The sequence below is a fragment of the Sus scrofa genome, chromosome X (genome assembly GCF_000003025.6).
Source record: "Sus scrofa isolate TJ Tabasco breed Duroc chromosome X, Sscrofa11.1, whole genome shotgun sequence".
NCBI lineage: Eukaryota > Metazoa > Chordata > Mammalia > Artiodactyla > Suidae > Sus > Sus scrofa.
Genome location: NC_010461.5, coordinates 59,748,438 through 59,768,622, shown reverse-complemented (window position 1 = coordinate 59,768,622; position 20,185 = coordinate 59,748,438). Strand labels below are relative to the sequence as shown.

General features: G+C 44.0%; 1 protein-coding gene across 3 annotated transcripts in view; it reads right to left on the bottom strand.

Moving 5' to 3' along the window:
• Nucleotides 1-19,938, bottom strand: part of SLC16A2 (solute carrier family 16 member 2) — a 112,334-nt gene extending 92,396 nt beyond the window's left edge. For 2 of the 3 annotated variants that reach the window (XM_021080454.1, XM_021080453.1), the window contains exon 1: nucleotides 19,341-19,916. In XM_021080454.1, coding sequence (XP_020936113.1) covers nucleotides 19,341-19,770 — 430 coding nt within the window. In that variant the 5' untranslated portion in view covers nucleotides 19,771-19,916. Of the gene's footprint in view, nucleotides 1-19,340 lie in introns of all 3 variants that reach the window. The other variant, XM_021080455.1, reaches the window with a different exon arrangement.

Sequence of the window (20,185 nt, the reverse complement as noted above, 5' to 3'; positions counted from 1 at the left end):
AATAAAAAATTCACTAGAAGCAGCCAACGGCAAAATACAGGAGGCAGAAGAATGAAAAAGTGAGGTGGAGGACAAATTAGTGGAAATTATGGATGCAGAACAGAAAAGAGAAAAATGATTGAAAACAAGTGAAGAGAGTCTCAGAGAATTCTGGGACAAAGTGAAATGCACCAACATCCATATTATAGGGGTGCCAGAAGGAGAAGAGAGAGAGAAGGGGACAGAAAAAATATTCCAAGAGATAATAGCCGAAAACTTCCCTAACATGGGAAAGGAATCACTCACTCAAATCCAGGAAGCACAACGAGTACCATATAAAATAAACCCAAGGAGGAATACACCGAGACATATAATAATCAAACTGACCAAAATTAAAGACAAAGAGAAAATCCTGAAAGCAGCTAGGGAAAAGAAACAAATAACATACAAGGGAACCCTGATAAGGCTATTGGCAGATTTTTCAACAGAAACTCTGCAGGCCAGAAGGGAGTGGCACGAGTGGAACGTGATGAAAGGAAAAAACCTCCAACCAATATTACTCTACCCAGCAAGGCTCTCGTTCAGATTTGAAGGAGAAATCAAAACCTTCACAGATAAGCAAAAGCTGAGAGAATTCAGCAACACTAAACCAGCCTTCCAACAAATACTAAAGGAACTTCTATAGGCAGAAAAGAACAAGAGAAGAAGGAAGGAAAAAGAGCAGCAAAAACAAATCCAAAGCAATTAATAAAATGTCAATAAGAACATACATATCAATAATTACCTTAAATCTTAATGGACTAAACGCCCCAACCAAAAGACATAGACTGGCTGAATGGATACAAAAACAAGACCCATATATATGCTGTCTTCGAGAGACCCACTTCACTTCTAGGGACACATACAAATTGAAAGGGAGAGGATGGACGAAAATATTTCATGCAAACGGGGATCAAAAGAAGGCTGGAGTAGAAATACTCATATCAGACAAAATAGACTTTAAAATGAAGAAGATTTTAAGGGACAAGGAAGGACACTACATAATGATCAAAGGATCAATCCAAGAAGATGATATAACAATTTTAAATATCTTTGCACCCAACATAGGTTCACCACAACATATAAGGCAACTGCTAACACCTTAAAAGGACAAATCGACAATAACACAATCATTGTGGGAGACTTGAACACCCCACCTACAGAAATGGACAGATCATCCAGAAGAAATCAATAAGGAAACACAGGCCCTGAATGAAGCATTAGACCAGATGGAATTAATAGATATTCATAGGACCTTCCATCCAAAAGCAACAGAATACACATTCTTCTCAAGTGCACATGGAATATTCTCTAAGATTGATCATATCCTGGGATACAAATCCAACCTCGGTAACTTTAAGAAAATTGAAATCATAACAAGCATCTTTTCCCACCACAATGCTATATAACTGGAAATCAACAACAAGAAAAAACCTTCAAAAACCACAAACACGTGGAGACAAAAAAACATGCTACTAAACAACCAGTGGATCACTGAAGAAATCAAAGAGGAAATTAAAAAATACCTAGCAGCAATGACAACAAAGATATGACACTCCAAAACCTATGAGATGCAGCAAAAGCCGTTCTAAGAGGAAAGTTTATAGCAATACAAGCCCACCTCAGAAAGCAAGAAAAAGCTCAATTAGACAAGCTAACTTTACATCTAAAGCAGCTCAAGAGAGAAGAACAGACAAGAGCTAAAGTTAGTAGAAGGAACGAAATCATAAAGATCAGAGCAGAAATCAATGAAATAGAAACAAATAAAACCATAGAAAAGATCAATGAAACGAAAAGCTGGTTCTTCGAAAAGATCAACAAAATTGATAAACCCCTAGCCAGACTTATCAAGAAAACAAGAGAGAGGACTCAAATCAATAAAATTAGAAATGAAAAAGGAGAAGTAACAACAGACATCACAGAAATACAAAGGATCATAAGAGACTACTGTATGCAATTATATGCCAATAAAATGGAAAACCTAGACGAAATGGACAAACTCTTAGCAAAGTACAATCTTCCAGGGCTAAACCAAGATGAAATAGAAAAGATGAATGGGGAGTTCCCGTCGTGGCGCAGTGGTTAACGAATCCGACTAGGAACTATGAGGTTGCGGGTTTGGTCCCTGCCCTTGCTCAGTGGGTTAACGATCCGGTGTTGCCGTGAGCTGTGGTGTAGGTTGGAGACGCGGCTCGGATCCCGTGTTGCTGTGGCTCTGGCGTAGGCCGGTGGCTACAGCTCCAATTCGACCCCTAGCCTGGGAACCTCCATATGCTGCAGGAGCAGCCCAAGAAATAGCAAAAAAAAAAAAAAAAAAAAAAAAAAAGAAGAAAAGATGAATGGACCCATCACAAGAACTGAAATTGAATCTGTGATTAAAATACTTCCAACAAACAAAAGTCCAGGACCAGATGGCTTCACAGGCGAATTCTATCAAACATTTAGAGAAGACCTAACACCTATCCTTCTGAAACTATTTCAAAGAATTGCAGAGGAAGGGATACTCCCAAACTCATTCCATGAGGCCACCATCACGCTGGTACCAAAACCAGACAAGGACTCCACAAAAAAAGGAAACTACAGGCCAATTTCACTGATGAACATCGATGCAAAAATCCTCAACAAAATACTAGCAAACCACATCCAACAATATCTTAAAAGGATTATACATTGTGATCAAGTGGGATTTATCCCAGGGATGCAAGGGTTCTTCAATATCCGCAAATCCATCAGTGTGATACACCACATTAACAAACCAAAGAATAAAAACCATTTGATCCTCTCAGTAGATGCAGAAAAAGCCTTTGACAAAATCCAACACCCATTTCTGATCAGAACGTGGGCATAGAGGGAACCGACCTCAACATCATAAAGGCCATATATGACAAACCCACAGCAAACATCATTCTCAATGGTGAAAAGCTGAAAGAATTCCCACTGAGATCAGGAATAAGACAAGGATGTCCGCTCTCGCCACTACTCTTCAACATAGTTCTGGAAGTCCTAGCCACAGCAATCAGAGAAATAAAAGAAATAAAAAGGATCTAAATCAGAAAGGAAGAGGTAAAACTATCACTATTTGCAGATGACATGATACTATACCTAGAGAATCCTAAAGACTCTGCCAGAAAACTGTTAGAGCTCATCCATGAATTTGGCAAAGTCGCAGGATACAAAATCAATACACAGAAATCAATGCCATTTCTATATACTAACAATGAAAAGCAGAAAGAGAAATTAGGGAAACAATCCTGCTTACCATCACATCCAAAAGAATAAAATACCTAGGAGTAAACCTACCTAGAGAGACAAAAGACCTGTACTCTGAAAACTACAAGCCACTGATGAAAGAAATCAAAGATGACACAAATAGATGGAAAGACATACCATGCTTGTGGATTGGAAGAGTCAATATTACCAAAATGACTATACTACCTAAGCCAATCTACAGGTTCAATGCAATCCCTAGCAAATGACCAAGGACATTTTTCACAGAACTTGAACAAAATATTTTAAAGTTTGTTTGGAAGCACCAAAGACCCAGAATAGCCACAGACTTCCTGAAAAAGAAAAATGGAGCTGGAGGAATCAGGCTCCCAGACTTCAGACTATACTACAAAGCAACAGTCGTCAAAACTGCATGGTACTGGCACAAAGACTGAACTATAGATCAGTGGAACAGGATAGAAAGCCCAAAACCCCATGCACCTACAGCCAACTAACCTATGACAAAGGAGGCAAGACTATACATTGGAGAAAGGACAGCTTGTTCAATAAGTGGTGCTGGGAAAACTGGACAGCCACATGGAAAAGAATGACATTAGAACACTCCCTAACACCACACACAAAAATAAACTCAAATGGATCAAAGACCTAGATATAAGACCAGACACTATCAAACTCCTAGAGGAAAACCTAGGCCAAACACTCTCTGACATAAATGACAGCAACATCTTCTCAGATCCACCTATCAGAGTATTGACAATAAAAAGAAAAATAAACAAATAGGTCCTAATCAAACTTAAAAGTTTCTGCACAGCAAAGGAAACCCTAAACAACACAAAAAGACAACCCACAGAATGGGAGAAAATCTTTGCAATTGAATCGACTGACAAGGGATTCATCTCCAAAATTTACAAACACCTTCTGCAGCTCCGTCCCCAAAAAAACAAACAACCCCATCAAAAAATGGGCAGAAGATCTAAACAGACAATTCTCCAAAGAAGACATACAGATGGCCAAGATACACATGAAAAGATGTTCAACGTCACTCATTATTAGAGAAATGCAAATCAAAACCACAATGAGGTACCACCTCACACCAGCCAGAATGGCCATCATCCAAAAGTCTACAAACAATAAGTGCTGGAGAGGGTGTGGAGAAAAAGGAACTCTCGTACACTCTTGGTGGGATTGTAAATTGGTGCAACCACTGTGGAAAGCAGTATGGAGATTCCTCAGAATACTAAACATAGAACTCCCATTTGATCTAGCAATCCCACTCCTGGGCATCTATCCAGAGAAAACCATGACTCACAAAGACACATGTACTCCACTGTTCATTGCAGCACTATTTGCAATAGCCAAGACCTGGAAACAACCTAAATGTCCATTGACAGAGGAGTGGATCCAGAAGAAGTGGTACATATACACAATGGAATATTACTCAGCCATTAAAAAGAACGAAATACCAGCATTTTTTGCAACATGGATGGACCTAGAAACTATCATGCTAAGTGAAGTCAGCCATACAATGAGACACCAACATCAAATGCTTTCATTGACATGTGGAATCTGAAAAAAGGACAGACTGAACTTCTTTGCAGAACAGATGCTGACTCAAAGACATTGAAAATCTTATGGTCTCTGGAGGAGACAGTTTGGGGGGTGGGGGGATGTGCTTGGGCTGTGGGATGGAAATCCTGTGAAATCAGATTGTTATGATCATTATACAACTACAGATGTGATAAATTCATTTGAGTAATAAAAGATGGAAAAAAACAAATATACATAGATAATATACATCGGCCTGTGTGTGGATATATGTGTGAGAGAAAGAGGTTACCAATATAGATAAAAGTGTATCTGTGTGACTATGATTATGTGCTTTTAGTTGCCTATGTCATGAGTTCAGGCTTAAGGTCAGATTTTGTACACGCAGTCGTTGCTTATACATATGTGCATCACTGGTAATGCCTCCACTAACAGCTAAACTTATGTACCTGGCAGCCATGATGATAATTCATATGTAAGACTCAAGTCAGCTTTCCAAGGACTATCATATCCATCCTCCCATTTGAGCTTCATCACAAGGCTATGAGAGATTATTACCCACCCCACCCCCCATTTTACAGATAGGGAAAGCGAGGCTTAGAGAGGCTAAGTGATTTGGCCATGGTTTGCAGATTAGGTAAATGGCAAAGCTAGGACTCTAATGATGGTCTATATGATGTCAGATCCTGTGTCTTACTCTATACCACACAGTGAAAAGAAAAATGAGGGGCCTTGAATTTCAGGGTCTTCTTTATGACCTCCCATTCCGAGGCCTTCTTTTCTGTTAGTGCTTAAATAAATTCCATGAGCAGAAAGAGGGCCACAGAGCCTGTGCTATTCTCTGTTGAGTTATTGCCTGGAGAGTGGCCTGCAGGTTGCTGGTCCTGCCTGGACAAAATGGCCAAATTCACTCATGGGACTCAGATGAGCCATGGCTTCCTTGAGCAGATGTTCACTGGTGATACCTGGAGCCCAATGGGAAGCTTCTTTGGGTTAGGAGCTGGGACAAGAAGTTTGTTCCTCCCATATTCTCTCCTGGCTGTCTTTCACTTCCTAAAAGCCACCAGCTCTTAACATCTGGTCTGACCAGTTCCACTGAGCCTTCCAAATTTGAGACATTCTATGAGGAGGGCAGGGAGCACAGGCTTGGCTAGACTTGAATATGAGCGGTGCCATCCCAGGGCAAGGCAGCAAATGAACCTGTTTGGGGGTTTGGCTAACCTCCCTTACACTGGTCACCAGGTCCCTCCAGTTGGCCGACCTAAGGAAAACTTTCTTTTGGTTAGTCTTTCCATAGGCAAAATCTAGGTCAAAGCAAAAAAACACTTGGCTCTAGAAACCCACAACTTGCATGTTGTTCATCATTTGGATGATTAAAACCTGGTCAAGAGTAATAGAGATAATGATAGTGACTCCAAAGCTTCAGGATCACTAATTTGAAGTCCTTGGAAAAGTCAGGGCTCAGGAAAGTGTGGATGGTCTCCTAGTCATTTGGAGGCAAGAGTTCCTCACAATTTCCCTTCTCTACTATGACCATACTCAGTCATCCTAACTGGTCACTAGAATTTTAACTTGCTAATGTTTAGAGCCTCTAGTACAGGGCCCCTGTTGGAACTTTCTGGCACTTGTCCTCCTCTACCCCTGCCCCATAAGATAAACTCTGTTCAGGTTCAAAAATGTTTTTATATGGATGTCTAGATTACCCCCAGTCATTGGTTCCCTCCAGAATTTACGGAGGAGCTTATAGGCTGATGTAACCAATGTAGGATTACCAAATAGGTGGATTCAGTATGAGTTTAGAGCATCAGTAAAGCAAAGGCATTCCAAAAAGAGAAAACTATAAATTTAATGAATTGTTTCATGATTTGGCAGTTGGAAAAAGAGTGCTTAGGGCTTCTAAGAGTATTAATCTGGTCCCGGGAATGACTAACATCAGAGCAGTCCAGATGATGCCGTAAGAAGGCATCTTTACCCTCAAAATTTCTGACTGAGTAATGCTAAACTCCCTTGGGCTCACCTGGGGTTACACTAGCTTACTAGGCAGATAATAAGAACAGCAAGTGCTTATACAGCTCTTACCATGTATGAGATACTGTCATTATATATATATATATATAATATATATATAATTATATAACTATAACTGTATAATTCATTTTATATAATGAGAGCTCATTTAACAACCCTATTAGTAAGTACTCTTGTTATCCTTCTCTTATACATGAGGAAATAGCAGCACAAAGAGGTTAAGTGCCTTGTCTAAGAACACAGCTGGTAAATGGTGGAGCCAGGACTTAGCCAGTTTGGCTCCAGGGTCAGTGCTCACTCAAAAGGGCTTAATGAAAGGAGGATTCTCAATGGTACTTTGCCCATAAGGCACAAACTCTACTTTAAAAAATAAAGCTAAGATCTTAGAAAAGTGATCTTAAAGTAGACAATATTCAGGAGAGATTTCCAGGCATGTTGACACAGTATACCAAAATGTGTCCCACCAAATCTCATTTTTTGCATTGAGGTACTTGCTCACTTATGTACATGTGCTCTCTCTTTGTCTCTCTTGGATGGAATTCTTCAAGGAAATAGGATAGAGACCTTGGGATAGCTACCCTTTAGAAAACATCTTTTTTCAAATCTGGGAGGACCTGTTTTCAATTTTCATCAGAGAAGTTGTTCTCTTACACTCACTACCACACCATTCCCTATCACCCCTGACCCCTTGCCAGGAAATACCCAAGGCTTCTTTGGTTTATAGAAACCATTTTTTCTAAGTATCACTAACTGTCTGGGAGGTCCAGCTTTTCCATTTCTTACATGGAGAAATTGAGGCCCAGAGAGGGGAAGGGACTTGTCAGGGTCACAAAGACAGTAGCAGAGCCAGAAGCAGAACTCAGGTCTCCTGGTTCCCAGTCCAGAGCTTTTTCTTGATCCCAGCCATCAGGCCTTAGCTATGCCCAGATCCTTACTTCCATGACCCTCATTTCCATCCTCTTTGGCTTTTAACTCCCAATTATTTGTTTGGTTTTGTGTTTTCATCATACACTATTGCTTCTTATCCATACACTTATATTTCAGGCTGTTATCAAGTTTAGGGAAAACTGTTTCAGTTTTCATGGAGTTCTTGCATTTCTGTCCCTATGAAACATGGAATTAGGAGACCTGTTTTCTAGTCTCAGCCCTGCTAAATATTAAGTATGTGACCTTAGGCCACTCAGTTGCCCTCAATCTGCTCTCCATTTTCTGCAACTACAAAATATGAATATGAATCTCTACACAGCCCTTCCCTGCTGTGAACTTTTCCCTAACTAATATGAACCATACTGATTTTCATTTTCCAGACCCCTCAACATAGCTCTTGTTGTGATCAAAGATGTTGGCACATAATGACATTCCACTGAGTACTTTATTTCATAACTGTCTCTATTGCAAGTATAAACAGCAATTAAGATGTAAACTACAATGTACCATACACAGAAGGGATTATTATCACTCAATTGTCCTCTCCTCCCCTGGGGCTCACAGCATCTGGACTCATTTGGGACCTGGGGTGAGGACCTAAGAGCTGCTGCCACTTCTCCCACTTCTGTTCTCAGGCCCTTTGTCCCTCTTCTCAAACCCCTTAGAAAAAGTGCCTGGCTGCTGACATGGAAAAGCAGGTGGTGTAAGCTGTAATCTATTCCACTAGCCATTTGCAGGCATCTCACTCTGTGGCCCAATGCCCAGACATCCCCCTCCCCCATGCTTTTTTCTCCCAATGTCCTCATTATTTTCCTCTCCTCCTTCCCTTCCACTCCACTCCACCTGCTAGGTCAGAGCCTAATTGGACTCCCAGAGGGTGAAGACCCAGACTTTGAGTAACAACCAAACTGTCCAATTCTCAACATTCACCCTGCCACTGCCCAATTCATAGGCTCTTCCCCACTTAGCTAAATCCCCTTTTTAAGTTACAACTCTGCCAGTGACACTTCTTCGCTTCCTCGCTTCCTCTGGCCCTCATACTCATCTCTCCTTTTCCATATCACCACAGCAAAATTGGGTTCAACTTTATATATTCGTATTTTTGCTACCTAGCAGTGATCTGTGGTCGTTTGGTATGTTATGTCTTTTCAAAGAAACTACAAACTTCTTGAGGGAAACTTTTCCTTCTATGGCTCATCGAAGGTCCAGTCTAATACATAATAAACATCTATTGACTTGAATTAAACCAACATTAATTGAATTGAAGGTGGAGAATATGAGGAAGGCTTGTGAGCAGGGAGAGAACTAATATTTATTGAATGCTTAGTATGGCCAGGATGTATGCTAGATGTTTTATATGATTCCTCTGATTTAATCTCTACACCAATAATGAGGGATGTTACTATTATCTGTATCTCACACATAAGAAAATTCAGTCTTTGAATCTAGTGCTGTTTGATTCCAGAGCCCATATTCAAAGATTAGTTAGAGCTTGAAAGCCTATTAGCAAAGTGCTGAATAAATAAATTATGATATACTCATATAATGGAATACTGTGCAATTATTTTAAAAAAAGAGTGAGGACTTTATCGACTTAATGTGTAATAATATCCAATAAATATTTTGAAGTATAAAAGGCAAAGTAGAGGACAATGTGAATTCTAGGCTACCATTGTGTTTTTAAAATAGGGTGTACACACACACACACATGCTTGTACATATACAAAATGTCTCTGGAAGGACACTTCAGGTAACACTAGTGGCCTCTAGTAAGGGTAACACGGTAGCTGCAAGAGAGTGTAGGAGAAAGACTTTACTGTCATACCTCTTGAATTTTGCCTCATATTAAATAAATAAAATAACATTTGTTACCACACAAGACAATCTCTTTCAACAAAGTGGTGCCTGGGGATTGACTTTAGAAAAGTTCAGGGAGAGTTGATGGGGGCAGTACACCAGTGATTCAACTGGGGAACTCCCAAGGTGCCAGAAGCCCCACCCCTTGCACCCATTCCCCATCCTCTCTTATAAACCAAACTTCACTACAATTATCTGCTCATAATGCTGACTGAGGTCATGTCTTTCCAGATCTCAGTTCTCTACCTATAAAATGGGAACCAGACAGGATAAGAATAGGTAGTCTCTAAAATGCTTTCCAGCTCAGACATTTAAATAATTGAAAATCAAGATAGTAAGTGCCAGTATAGTTGAAATCTTAATCTCAAGAGTTTGAGGATTTTCTTTTGCTGTTTGCCACAGAAAAGAGACATAGTTTCACTGTGAAATGGTAGAAACACTTGCCTACAAAAAGGTCTTAATGGAGGCGCCTTCGGTGGTCACTGAAATGCTGCTCAAAACTGCTATTGCCTTCAGTGGCCTCTGTTCTCTGGGGCTATCCTGTTTAGAACATAAGGAAATTGGCCCACTCCAAAACTGAATACAAAGGAGCAAGTCCCCTTCTTTGCTTAATGTCCCCTGGCCCAGATCTTCTGACCCTAAATATCCCTTTCCTTCTTCCTCACTACCTGCAGGAGAACAGAGGCTCTGTGAGAGACCCTCGGGAGGAAGTGACACCCTAACTCTGCCCCCAGTGCCTAGCAATTCATATGAAAAAACTCAGTCCTTGACTCTAAGGGAGGTTTGTGAGCTCCTGCCAAGAGCTGTAAATATTTCAACATGCCTTGTTTCCTTGAATGTATATGACCTGGGATCCAGCCGCTCCTCTCCCTGAGCTGCTAGAGAACTGAGGAACAACAACAACAGCAACAAAAACACAGCCAGTCCTTAGCTACAGGACACCCGGATCAAACTGCCGAAGAATACAGAGGGGAGATGGGAAGAAATGGAGTGGGGAGGTGGAAGGTGGGGAGGAGGGATTAATTCCTCTTTCAGAAATATTTAGAAAAAAAAGGCATAGCATTTCTAGGAGCTGGCAAAGGCTACTGGATAATAATAATAATAACAATAATACCAACCCCTTCACAATTTACAAAGATCTTTCTCATGTGACCCTTCATAGTCCTATAAAAGTAAATATTCTCGATCTCACCCTGAAGATGAGAACACTGAAGCCTTGAAAGGTTATGGGACTTGTTCAGGCTAGCCAACCAAGAAAAGACAGTTTCTCTGGCCTTTTTTAGACCCAAGGATCATAACTCTGGGTAGAATAAGATGTGTAGTTAGAGGAGTGTGTCATAGACTGTCAGACTTTTGTTTACTTGGTCATCTCTTTTTATCCCTTAGTCATAAGGATGCCCTGAGGCTACAGGAATGGAAAACTCTGCAGAAGTCCTCCTTGGAAGCTGCCCCCCATCCTAACCATGTACTAGGTGATGTCTAAAAGTCAGAATTCTAGACTCATACTCTCTGAGTTCAAATCTTGGCTCTGCCATTATTTGCTATATGAACTAAATTAAGCTTCTTAACTTCTATGTGTATGTCTCTTTATCTGTGAAATGGAGCAAATAATAGTACCTACCTCATAGAGTTGCTCAGAATTGAAATGAGTTGGTACATGTGAAATGCTTAATATAATGCCTAGCACGGAATTAATTGCTAAATGCTAAATAAATTGTTAATTATTATTACTACTACTATTATTATTAGGGTGCTTATGGAATTAAGAAGCTAAATGTCAAAGAAATCACACCATGGAAGAGTAGTCATTGCTAGGCTGTGTATTTCCTCCCCATAATGGGGAAGGCTTATAGGGCGTCATCTCCATACTTCTCTACCCAGTCTTCTTGGAATCAGTGGCAACCCCACATGAGTTGCATGGATGGTGAACAGAAGAGTCTCTTTTATTTGTGAGAAGCTCAGTGACCTAAGCAAGTGGCTGAACTTGTGACCTCAGTCTCATAGGTACTGTGTTCTAAGCAACTGTGCTAACTGGCCCAGACAGACATCATACACTCAGCTATACACACGTATACACAGGTCTGAACACATGGGTGCATGCACATACCCTTCCAGCTGGGTAAGAGGGTGGGTGGACAGATCCACAGGATAAGTTAGACAAAGAGACTGTGTAGGAACTGCTTGTTTAGTGACATTTCCTTTCCCTTTTTCCCTTTAGCCGCATAAAAGCAGGGAAGCAACTAACCTGGGTGTTTCACTTCCTCCCTCTCCATTTGCAGCCATTTTTAACTCTAGTTAGGACTTGGGTGTCTGTCTCCTTCCTCCTCTGACTCCTCTACAATAAATTCTGTAGTATTCTTTGTCAAGAAGAGAGATGACAGGGCCTCAAAATAGAATGAAGATTTCTATACCATCCAGAACCCCCAAAGCTACTGAAAACCAGCCTGAAGTCCCCGGAAGTTCAGTTTGCTCAGGAGCTGAGAGACAATAATAGTGAGCATTTGAAGAGAACGAGTACAACTAACCAGGACATTCATTGAATATTATTAAGATTTGCTATGATACTATCTCTTTGACTGGAGTCCTGGGGCTATGAAAAATGGAAGTGATGCAAATGACAAAAAAAAGGTTTCATAGCTTCTATTTTACTGCAAAAATCCCGAGGTGATGGCTTCTATACTCTTAAGTGCTCCATAGGAAGTCATCCTTCCCTCAGAAAGTGGAACATAAGAGAGAGGAGAAAGGGGAAAAAGAAAGAGATATCTAGTCTGGAGTCAGGTGTGTACAACATTCAAAATCCCAGTTGTTCCTCTAATTAAGTTAGGGAAAGAAGGAGAAGAGAGAACAATACTGGGAGCAAAGAGGTGACATGTGGAGTAGAGGTATCATAAATGCACAGTGAAAATAGGAGGAGCCAAGAAAATATGTAGGTTATACAGCCAGTTTTATCCCTTCTTCTACCAACCCCAGAGATAAGCAAAGAAGAGAATAGAGGAGGGCAAAACTACTAGGGTGAAGAAACATGTACTTCCTCAAGCCACCCAAGCAGGCCAAATTTCCCACCCACAAATAGGTGCCAAGTGATTTCACATTAGTAATCACAGTACCTTGACTTCGATGCAAGTGATTAAACATCCCTAAGGCTTAGTCCTCTGTCACTCCTAAAGTGGAAGAGGGCTGGAGTATCCTAAACCCTCTTCCCAATAACCTTTGAATACTGAGAGGGATACAGGATAAGGAGAGGATGGAAGCAGAAAGAAACTTACAGTAAATGTTTCCAAGTCCCACTGCTGGGGAATTTCAATGAGGTCTGTGCCAAGAGGTACAATGCAGGATGGCTATATTCTCTTCATCACTCTTACCTAACAAGTTTCCCATTCTGGACCCTTTGCACTAGTCCCCCACAACCCTTACAGAAGCTTTTGTTATAGTAAACTTGATTCAATAAACATATGAGAAAAGACTTTTTTTCAGATAGAGTATTCATAATCCATGGCTTGAGGTATAGTGTGTGTGTGTGTGTGTGTGTGTGTGTGTGTGTGTGTGTGTGTGTGTTGTATATCTTCTTTAAGGTTTACTCATTCAATCCCAGGTGAGATAGTTCCTTTTAAAACAGGAAATCCTACTCCATCTTTCACACAATCTAAAAAGAGTAAATGATTCTTGCTTTTCAAAATGCAACAAAACAAAAAAAGATGCTGATGGGGAAAAGTGTCACACCCTCCTGGGAAACTGGGCTGCTCAAAAGGTCCAGATGACATATTTTATATATTTCTGCAAATGTTGACAGGCTAGCTGCTTATTTACTCTTCATGGCATAGCAGGAAATATTTCCAAAGCAAGGATAAATTAGGATAAAAAGAGAGAGAGCTCTGTGCCTGCTGCTTCAGCAGCCATACTCTCAGCTAAGTCACATTCTCAGCTAAGCCCTGAGGGAAGCTGAAGTTGACCAGAAACTGCGATACTCAATATGGCCTTCCCTGGGCTGGAAAGCAACAGCCCTCTCACACCCATCACCTGGCAGCAACCCTGAGTCAGCTATAAAGATGCCCTGTCTAAACCCCCCTGAAGGAAACCACTATATGGCATTTAGGAATCTTGATTTACTCTTCTATTCTGAAGTAACAGCAACCCAAGGTCATACTAACCATGCATTTCTGAGAAATGAGAATGAGCTGTGGAAAATTAAGTTTCAGGAGAGGGGTCCAAACTGAGGCTTAAAGGAATTCTTGCAGTTTAATGCCTTTTATGAACAGGCTCAAATGCTGGGAAACAGCAGCATACAGAACCTCTCTGCTAGCCTACAGCAGGCCAAGTTGAGGGAATTCTCTTGGAGGCCCAGTTCTATGCTGAGAAGGATATCCTGGGAGAAGCAGTTGTAGGTCCAGAGTTGCCTTTACCTACTGGGTAAAAATAGTGGGTCTTGGAGTTCCTGCTGTGGCGCAGTGGATTAATGATCTGGCTTATTTCTGTGGAGTCACTGGTTTGACCCCCGGCTAGGTGCAGTGGCGTTGCTGTAGCTGTGGCATAGGTCGCACCTCTGCTCTCATTCTATCCCTAGCCGCAGAACTTCCGTATGCTATGGGGGTTGTTGAAAAAGAAAAAAAAAATTGGTCTTGGGAGTACCCTGGTGGCTCAGAAGGTTAAGGATATGGCGTCACTGCTGTATCTCAGGTTGCTGCTGTGGCATGGGTTCAATCCCTGGCCTGGGAACTTCTACATGTCACCGCAATGGCCAAAAAAAAAAAAAAAAGTGGGTCTTTTCAACCACATTGGTACATATGAGTAGCCCCATAGTCTTTTAATACACACAATGTGGGGGAAAGGACATCTATATGGCTTTTCATTGCTTTCCTAATTTCCTTGCAACCCAACCACACCCTCATTAAGGCAGATTAACATATTTCCATTTCTCTGAATGAGTCAAAATTTATGCCAAGTGAATAGTGGAGAATAATATATCATATAATTCTAGAAGGATAGAACAGTAGAGCTAAGAAGTTCATCTACTCATATGCTTTCACTTTACAGATAGATAAACTGAGGAACAGAAAGGTAAAGTGCCTGCTCAAAGTCACAGAGCAAGTCAGGGCACAAGTTGTCTAGCTCCTAGTCATTGCCTAGCTGATATTACTGAGACCACCAGCCCTTTGGGGATCTAGATTTAGACTTAGAATGAGCATTTGAGGCCACTGGACAATGAGCCAGAGATCCAATCTCAATCAGCTACCCAGCTCAAACCAGCAGTACCCGGGTTGGCTTCCAAATAGCCCAACTTCCCCTCTTCATCCCCTCCACTATGAGTCAAGGTCTCAGTTTGGGACCCAGTTTGGTTGGAGTGGAGTCAGAGGAGTGACTTGAAAGATGCCTGGCCAATGGCCTTGTGGCCCAAAGTTCCATAGCAGGCTCTAAGCCAACCTTCTCTGGACAGTAGGCAAAAGCTTTCAGCCAAAGGCAAGACATTGGCAGATTTTCTCAAAAGATACCTGATTTCCAAAGTCAGAAATTTAATTGTCAGCCCACTAAGACATTGAACTAAGCAATGAAAGCCCCTAAAATAGGGAAGAGAGAGAGTTCCCTGGTGGCTCAGCAGGTTAAAGATCTGGCATTGTCACTGCTGTGGCTCAGGCCACTGCTGCAATGCAGTTCAATCCCTGGCTTGGGAACTTTTGCATGCTGTGCATGTGGCAAAAATAAAATAAATAAATAAAATAAAATGGGAAAGAGAAAGATAGCCTAAACTGCCCCCCATCCTACCTATCTTTGGGACTCTTTGCCCAAAGGCAGATTGTATCATTTATCCCATGCCTAGAAAATTCTGTCTCCAACAGAGTGGCCCATAAGTTTGAAATATCTTGTGCCCAGTAATGAACTCTCCTGACCATTACCCCTTTCCCCAGGTGGTGAAAAACCTAGCCCCATCCCCCCACCTGGGAGCCTACAAGGGTCATTCTTACAGACTTCCCAGGAAAAGATGCCTCTCATCATATTTTATGGCTCAGTGCTAGAGTGGCAATAGAGGTGGAAAATGCAGGATAATGGGTTTACTCTGAAGTACATTCAAAAAAGACCTGGAGTTCCTGTCGTGGCTTGGTGGTTAACAAATCTGACTAGGAACCATGAGGTTGTGGGTTTGATCCCTGACTTTGCTCAGTGGGTTAAGGATCCTGCATTGCCGTGAGCTGTGGTGTAGGTCGCAGACATGGCTCGGATCCCCCGTTGCTGTGGCTCTGACATAGGCTGGCAGCTACAGCTCCGATTAGACCCCTAGCCTGGGAACCTCCATGTGCCGCAGGAGCAGCCCTAGAAAAAAGGCAAAAAGACAAAAAAAAAAAAAAAAAAAAAGACCTAAGCTTTGACCCAATGTTAACAACTCCGACTTGTCCTGCCTTGTCTGCTGGATCCCCAACCTTAACCCTGCTCCAGCTTCAATTCATTTAGGGAACCAATAATGATCTGAGGCGTGCATTCAATGCCACCTTGCTCTTTATTTCCTCTAAAAGGCTCCCTTTCCATGCAAGGAGGTCATGATAATATGCTTTCCACCAAATTGACTGGTTCCCATGTCCTGTCTGCTGCTTGGTCTCAATTGGGGAATTCCCAAATTTCCCATAATTTCTACAAAAAGTATAGGCTCTTTTCTCTCTTGATCTTTTCCCCTTTTTCTCCCTAAGTCAGACCTTCATCACTTGCCTCCATCTCAAGAACCTTTTGCCTGGCAGTCCTCCCAGGTCTAGGACCCAGGGAAAGTTGGCTTCCTTTTCAAAATGAGTGAAAAGAAGGGACAAGATACATTGCCATCACAGAACCGTATGCACCACAGAGTTTTCAAAGACTGGACACTGCATGCTCTAGAATGGTCTGAATTTCTCTTCCCTTCAACTCTCTGTGGCTTTTTCCCATGCCCAGAGATCCCTCTTATGTGGAGTTAGCCCCCAAACATCAAAAAAACCTTTCTCAGGCACTCCCTCACAATAGTCCCAATCATCTATAGAATCTTAGACACATTAAGCCAATCAGCACAGCTTTGGGGCTGTGAAGATATCAGGCCTAGCCAAAGAGAATATGGGCTGTGGGGTGCCTCAAAATATTAAATTCATAGATTTTTAGAGATGTAAGGCATATAAAACATCAATAAAAATGGATAATGCACCGACCTCCTTGACCATTAGGTTGTATATTCTGTGTTCCCCAGAATAGCTATTGGGCAAACACTGACTAAGATTTTAGTAAGCTTCTACTGGCTTTTATCCCTTTGAGATACCAGGACTGTGGCACAAGTAACTGAGAAGTTTTGAGTAAACTGCAGAAAGTGCGTGGAGGCAGAGACACATTTGGAACTTCAGGACCTGAATGGTTGCTTGGGAAAGCTGAGGGGTTCAAAAAAGGTAGTGGTGAGGATGAGATTTTCTAGGAACTCAGAAATATGCGGGGGGGGGGTTCCTGACGTTTTAGAAATAAAAACTGAGGTGTTCCCCAGAGCTTCCAGTACCAAAAATAACTTTCATGACTTAAAGACACACACAGCAAGGACCCAAGCCAAAGTATTCTGAGACCCTGGGGACACAGCAAATTCCTTTCTGTCCTTTCCTAACCTATACTCGCCATAATTTAAACCAGTAACCCTAGCCTCTCAATGGACCTAGTCTGTTTCAGAGTACACACCAGCCACACCTCTGTACAGCTCACTGCCACCCCCACCCCTTCCCAGCTGCACTGGGAGGTCTTGACCGGAAAGTCCCAGCCAGCCCTCCCCCTGAGTCCCCTATGATCACCCACTTTGAAGTTCGTTCCCCAGCAGTGAACCTCTTCCTGGTAAAATAGTGGTTTTTCCAAGTTTTATTATACACTCCTAAGGCCCCAGCTCTAGGCCTTGCTCACATCACATGAATGCCAGGACCTAGCTTCCGCCCATTCCCCACTACCTCCCATGAGATTTTATCCAGACTTTGCCACTGACCCCAAAGGCCAAGAGCCTGCCTTTAACCAACAGGGCAATGCTCAGCAGGTGTCTTCCAAAGTAACCTAGGCAACATCCAGAGGCCCTTCCCTGGCCATCTTCCCAAGAGCCCCTGACCTGCATCAAAGCAGGGAAAATGTAGTCCCAGGGGGTGAATGTGGCAATGACCTTCCCCTCAGAAGTTGTTCCACACAGTCAGGGACCTCCTCCAGTCAGGCGTCAACACAGCCTGGGCAGTTCTGAGACTTGCCCTTGACAGCCATCAATGCGCATTCAACCTTTCAAGTGGGCCCCATACAATAGGTCACAAGGTCAGAGGCATTAAGAGCCCCCAAATCTCTTTAAGGGCAGCCCAGGGAAGCTGCAAACTGGGGACAAAATGAATCCTAGGTTGAGAGCGTTAAGAGAGGCTCTTCAAGGACCTAGGGAATCCACAGGTGGACACTCCAGAATTCAAGGATTCTATTCACTAAATAATCCCTAGGACCCCTCAGACAGCAGCAGAAATACCTATTTGGAGGTGGTGAGAGGAGGAAAACGTTCAACCCCAGGGCAACACTTATTCTCAGCTTCATTTTAAAAAGCCACTTATTCTTGCGAACTTGAGGTGGGTCTCAAGTGGGGCTATCCTGAGGAGCCACAAGAGGGAGTGAGCCTTGAGGAAATGGCATCCCAAGCCCCTCGGCTCTCTCCGGAGACTCCTCATCAGAACCGCTGAAGGGCTTTGCCAGCAGCTTGCTGAGAAAGCGGGATGGCTATTCTGACTTCTCTGAGCTCACAGGCAGGCTCAATGGGAGAAGCGCACAAGCCTGCGCTCCTTGCGGCTGCGGGCCTGAAGAGCAAGAGCTATGCCCCCAGCCCTGCTGGTCTTAGGGAAGATCAAGTCGGCATCGCACGAAGGCGGGAGTGGAGGAGGCTGGCACTCCAGCTAAGGATGAACGAGGCATCTCGCAAATAGCGGAGAGGCGCGGGGCGCTTGGGAGGGCATGGCTGAGGTTGGGGGCCGTGCGAAGTGAGCCTCAGGGCCCAGCCTGTCAGCTGCCTCACGCCTCTCTGGCAGGAGACCACGGAGACTGCCTCCCTGCCTGCTTTGGGGTTCAGCGCAGGGGGCATGGAGACCTGCTCACTCCTTCAGAGTGGCAAAGGATGGCCCGGCCGGGTTGCGCTGTAACCACGGTGGGCAAAGAGACTCGCACACACCCCCACTCGCACTCCCTCCCTTCCTCTCTCTCCTGCAGACTCACACGCCTCCCATGTGCTTGACTCTTCGCTCAGAGTCACCAGGGTTCCTAAAGTGTTTTTGATAGAAAACACCTCCGCTCCCTGTACAGGAACAGGGGCTGTTGCGGAGATCTGCGGTACGTTGTTTCTCTCAGCCCTCCCAACCTCCCAATTCTCACCTCTCTACGGGGCTTCGCACTACCCCCCCCCCAAAAAAATTCTGCGAATATTTTCCCCAGTGCACACACTCAGAGTACTTTAAACAAACCCGAAAGGTGCGTCTGGTTATGTCCCAGAGCAAAAAAGTTCAATCCTTGCGTGTGATCAACGAATGTGCCAGGTCCCACCCCCGGGACGTCTTGCGCCTAGTCTCCGCAGCCGAGGCTGCCCAGAGCCCGGCAACCCGCGCCCTAGGAGCTCCATGGGCAAGGGGCAAGGGGGAGGAGTCCGAGCGGCGCGCTACAGGGGCGCCTCGGACAAGAAGGTATGGGATCCGCTGCAGCGAGAACTGACACCCTTGCCTAGAATGCCAGGTGGGGCCCGCGGGGCCGCTCACCTGCTTGGAACTCCACTTGTCGATTTTTCTCTCTTTCCTCCTGCAGCAGCATGGAGTACAGAATCCCGAAGGAGTTCTGGATGCCGAAGATGGAGCCGTTGCACCAGGTGGCAGCGAAGACCACCATCCAACCGAAGCCACCTTCTGGGGGCTGGAAGCCTCGAGCGGTGCCGCGGGTCTCCACTGTGGGCGTGGACTCGGGTTCGTGCACCGGCTCCGGCTCAAACTCCAGCTCCGGCATTGGTGCAGGGTCGGGTAGGGGCTGGGGCTCCGGCTGGGGCTCTGGCTGAGGCTCGGGTGGGGGCACAGGCACGGGCTCCGGCTCCGGCTCAGGCTCCGGCTCGGGGCTACCCACCCGCTCCTGTTGTTCCTGGTCTGCCTCCCGCCAGGGCCCCTTAGCTTCCTCGCTCGCCAGGCTTTGCAGCGCCATCGCGGCCGGGGGACTGTGGTTGCTCGGGCTGGAGGAGCCGCTGTGTGGCTGGTACTTGTTTCTGCTGCTGCTGCTGCTGCCGCCTCCTCCCGGCTCCGCGCCCCAGATGGCCAGCCTGTCCCGCGACAGACGGTCCCTCGAGCCCTCTCCTCCTCCTCCCCCGTTCAACCCCCCTCCTCCTCTCCCATGTCATCTCTCTCCTCCCCCTCCTCCCCCCCTCTTCCTCCCTCAACTGGCAGCGGCTGCAGCCTCGCTCTTCTCCCCAGCCCTTCCTCCTCCTCATACTCGCCTACCTACTCTATTCGCCGCTGCCTCCTTCAACTCCCTTTCCAAACTACTGAATCCCGTCCTCCTTGTCCAGAAGCCCAGGAGAAGGATAGTTACAGTAGAAAACGAGAGCAAACCATCCCAATCC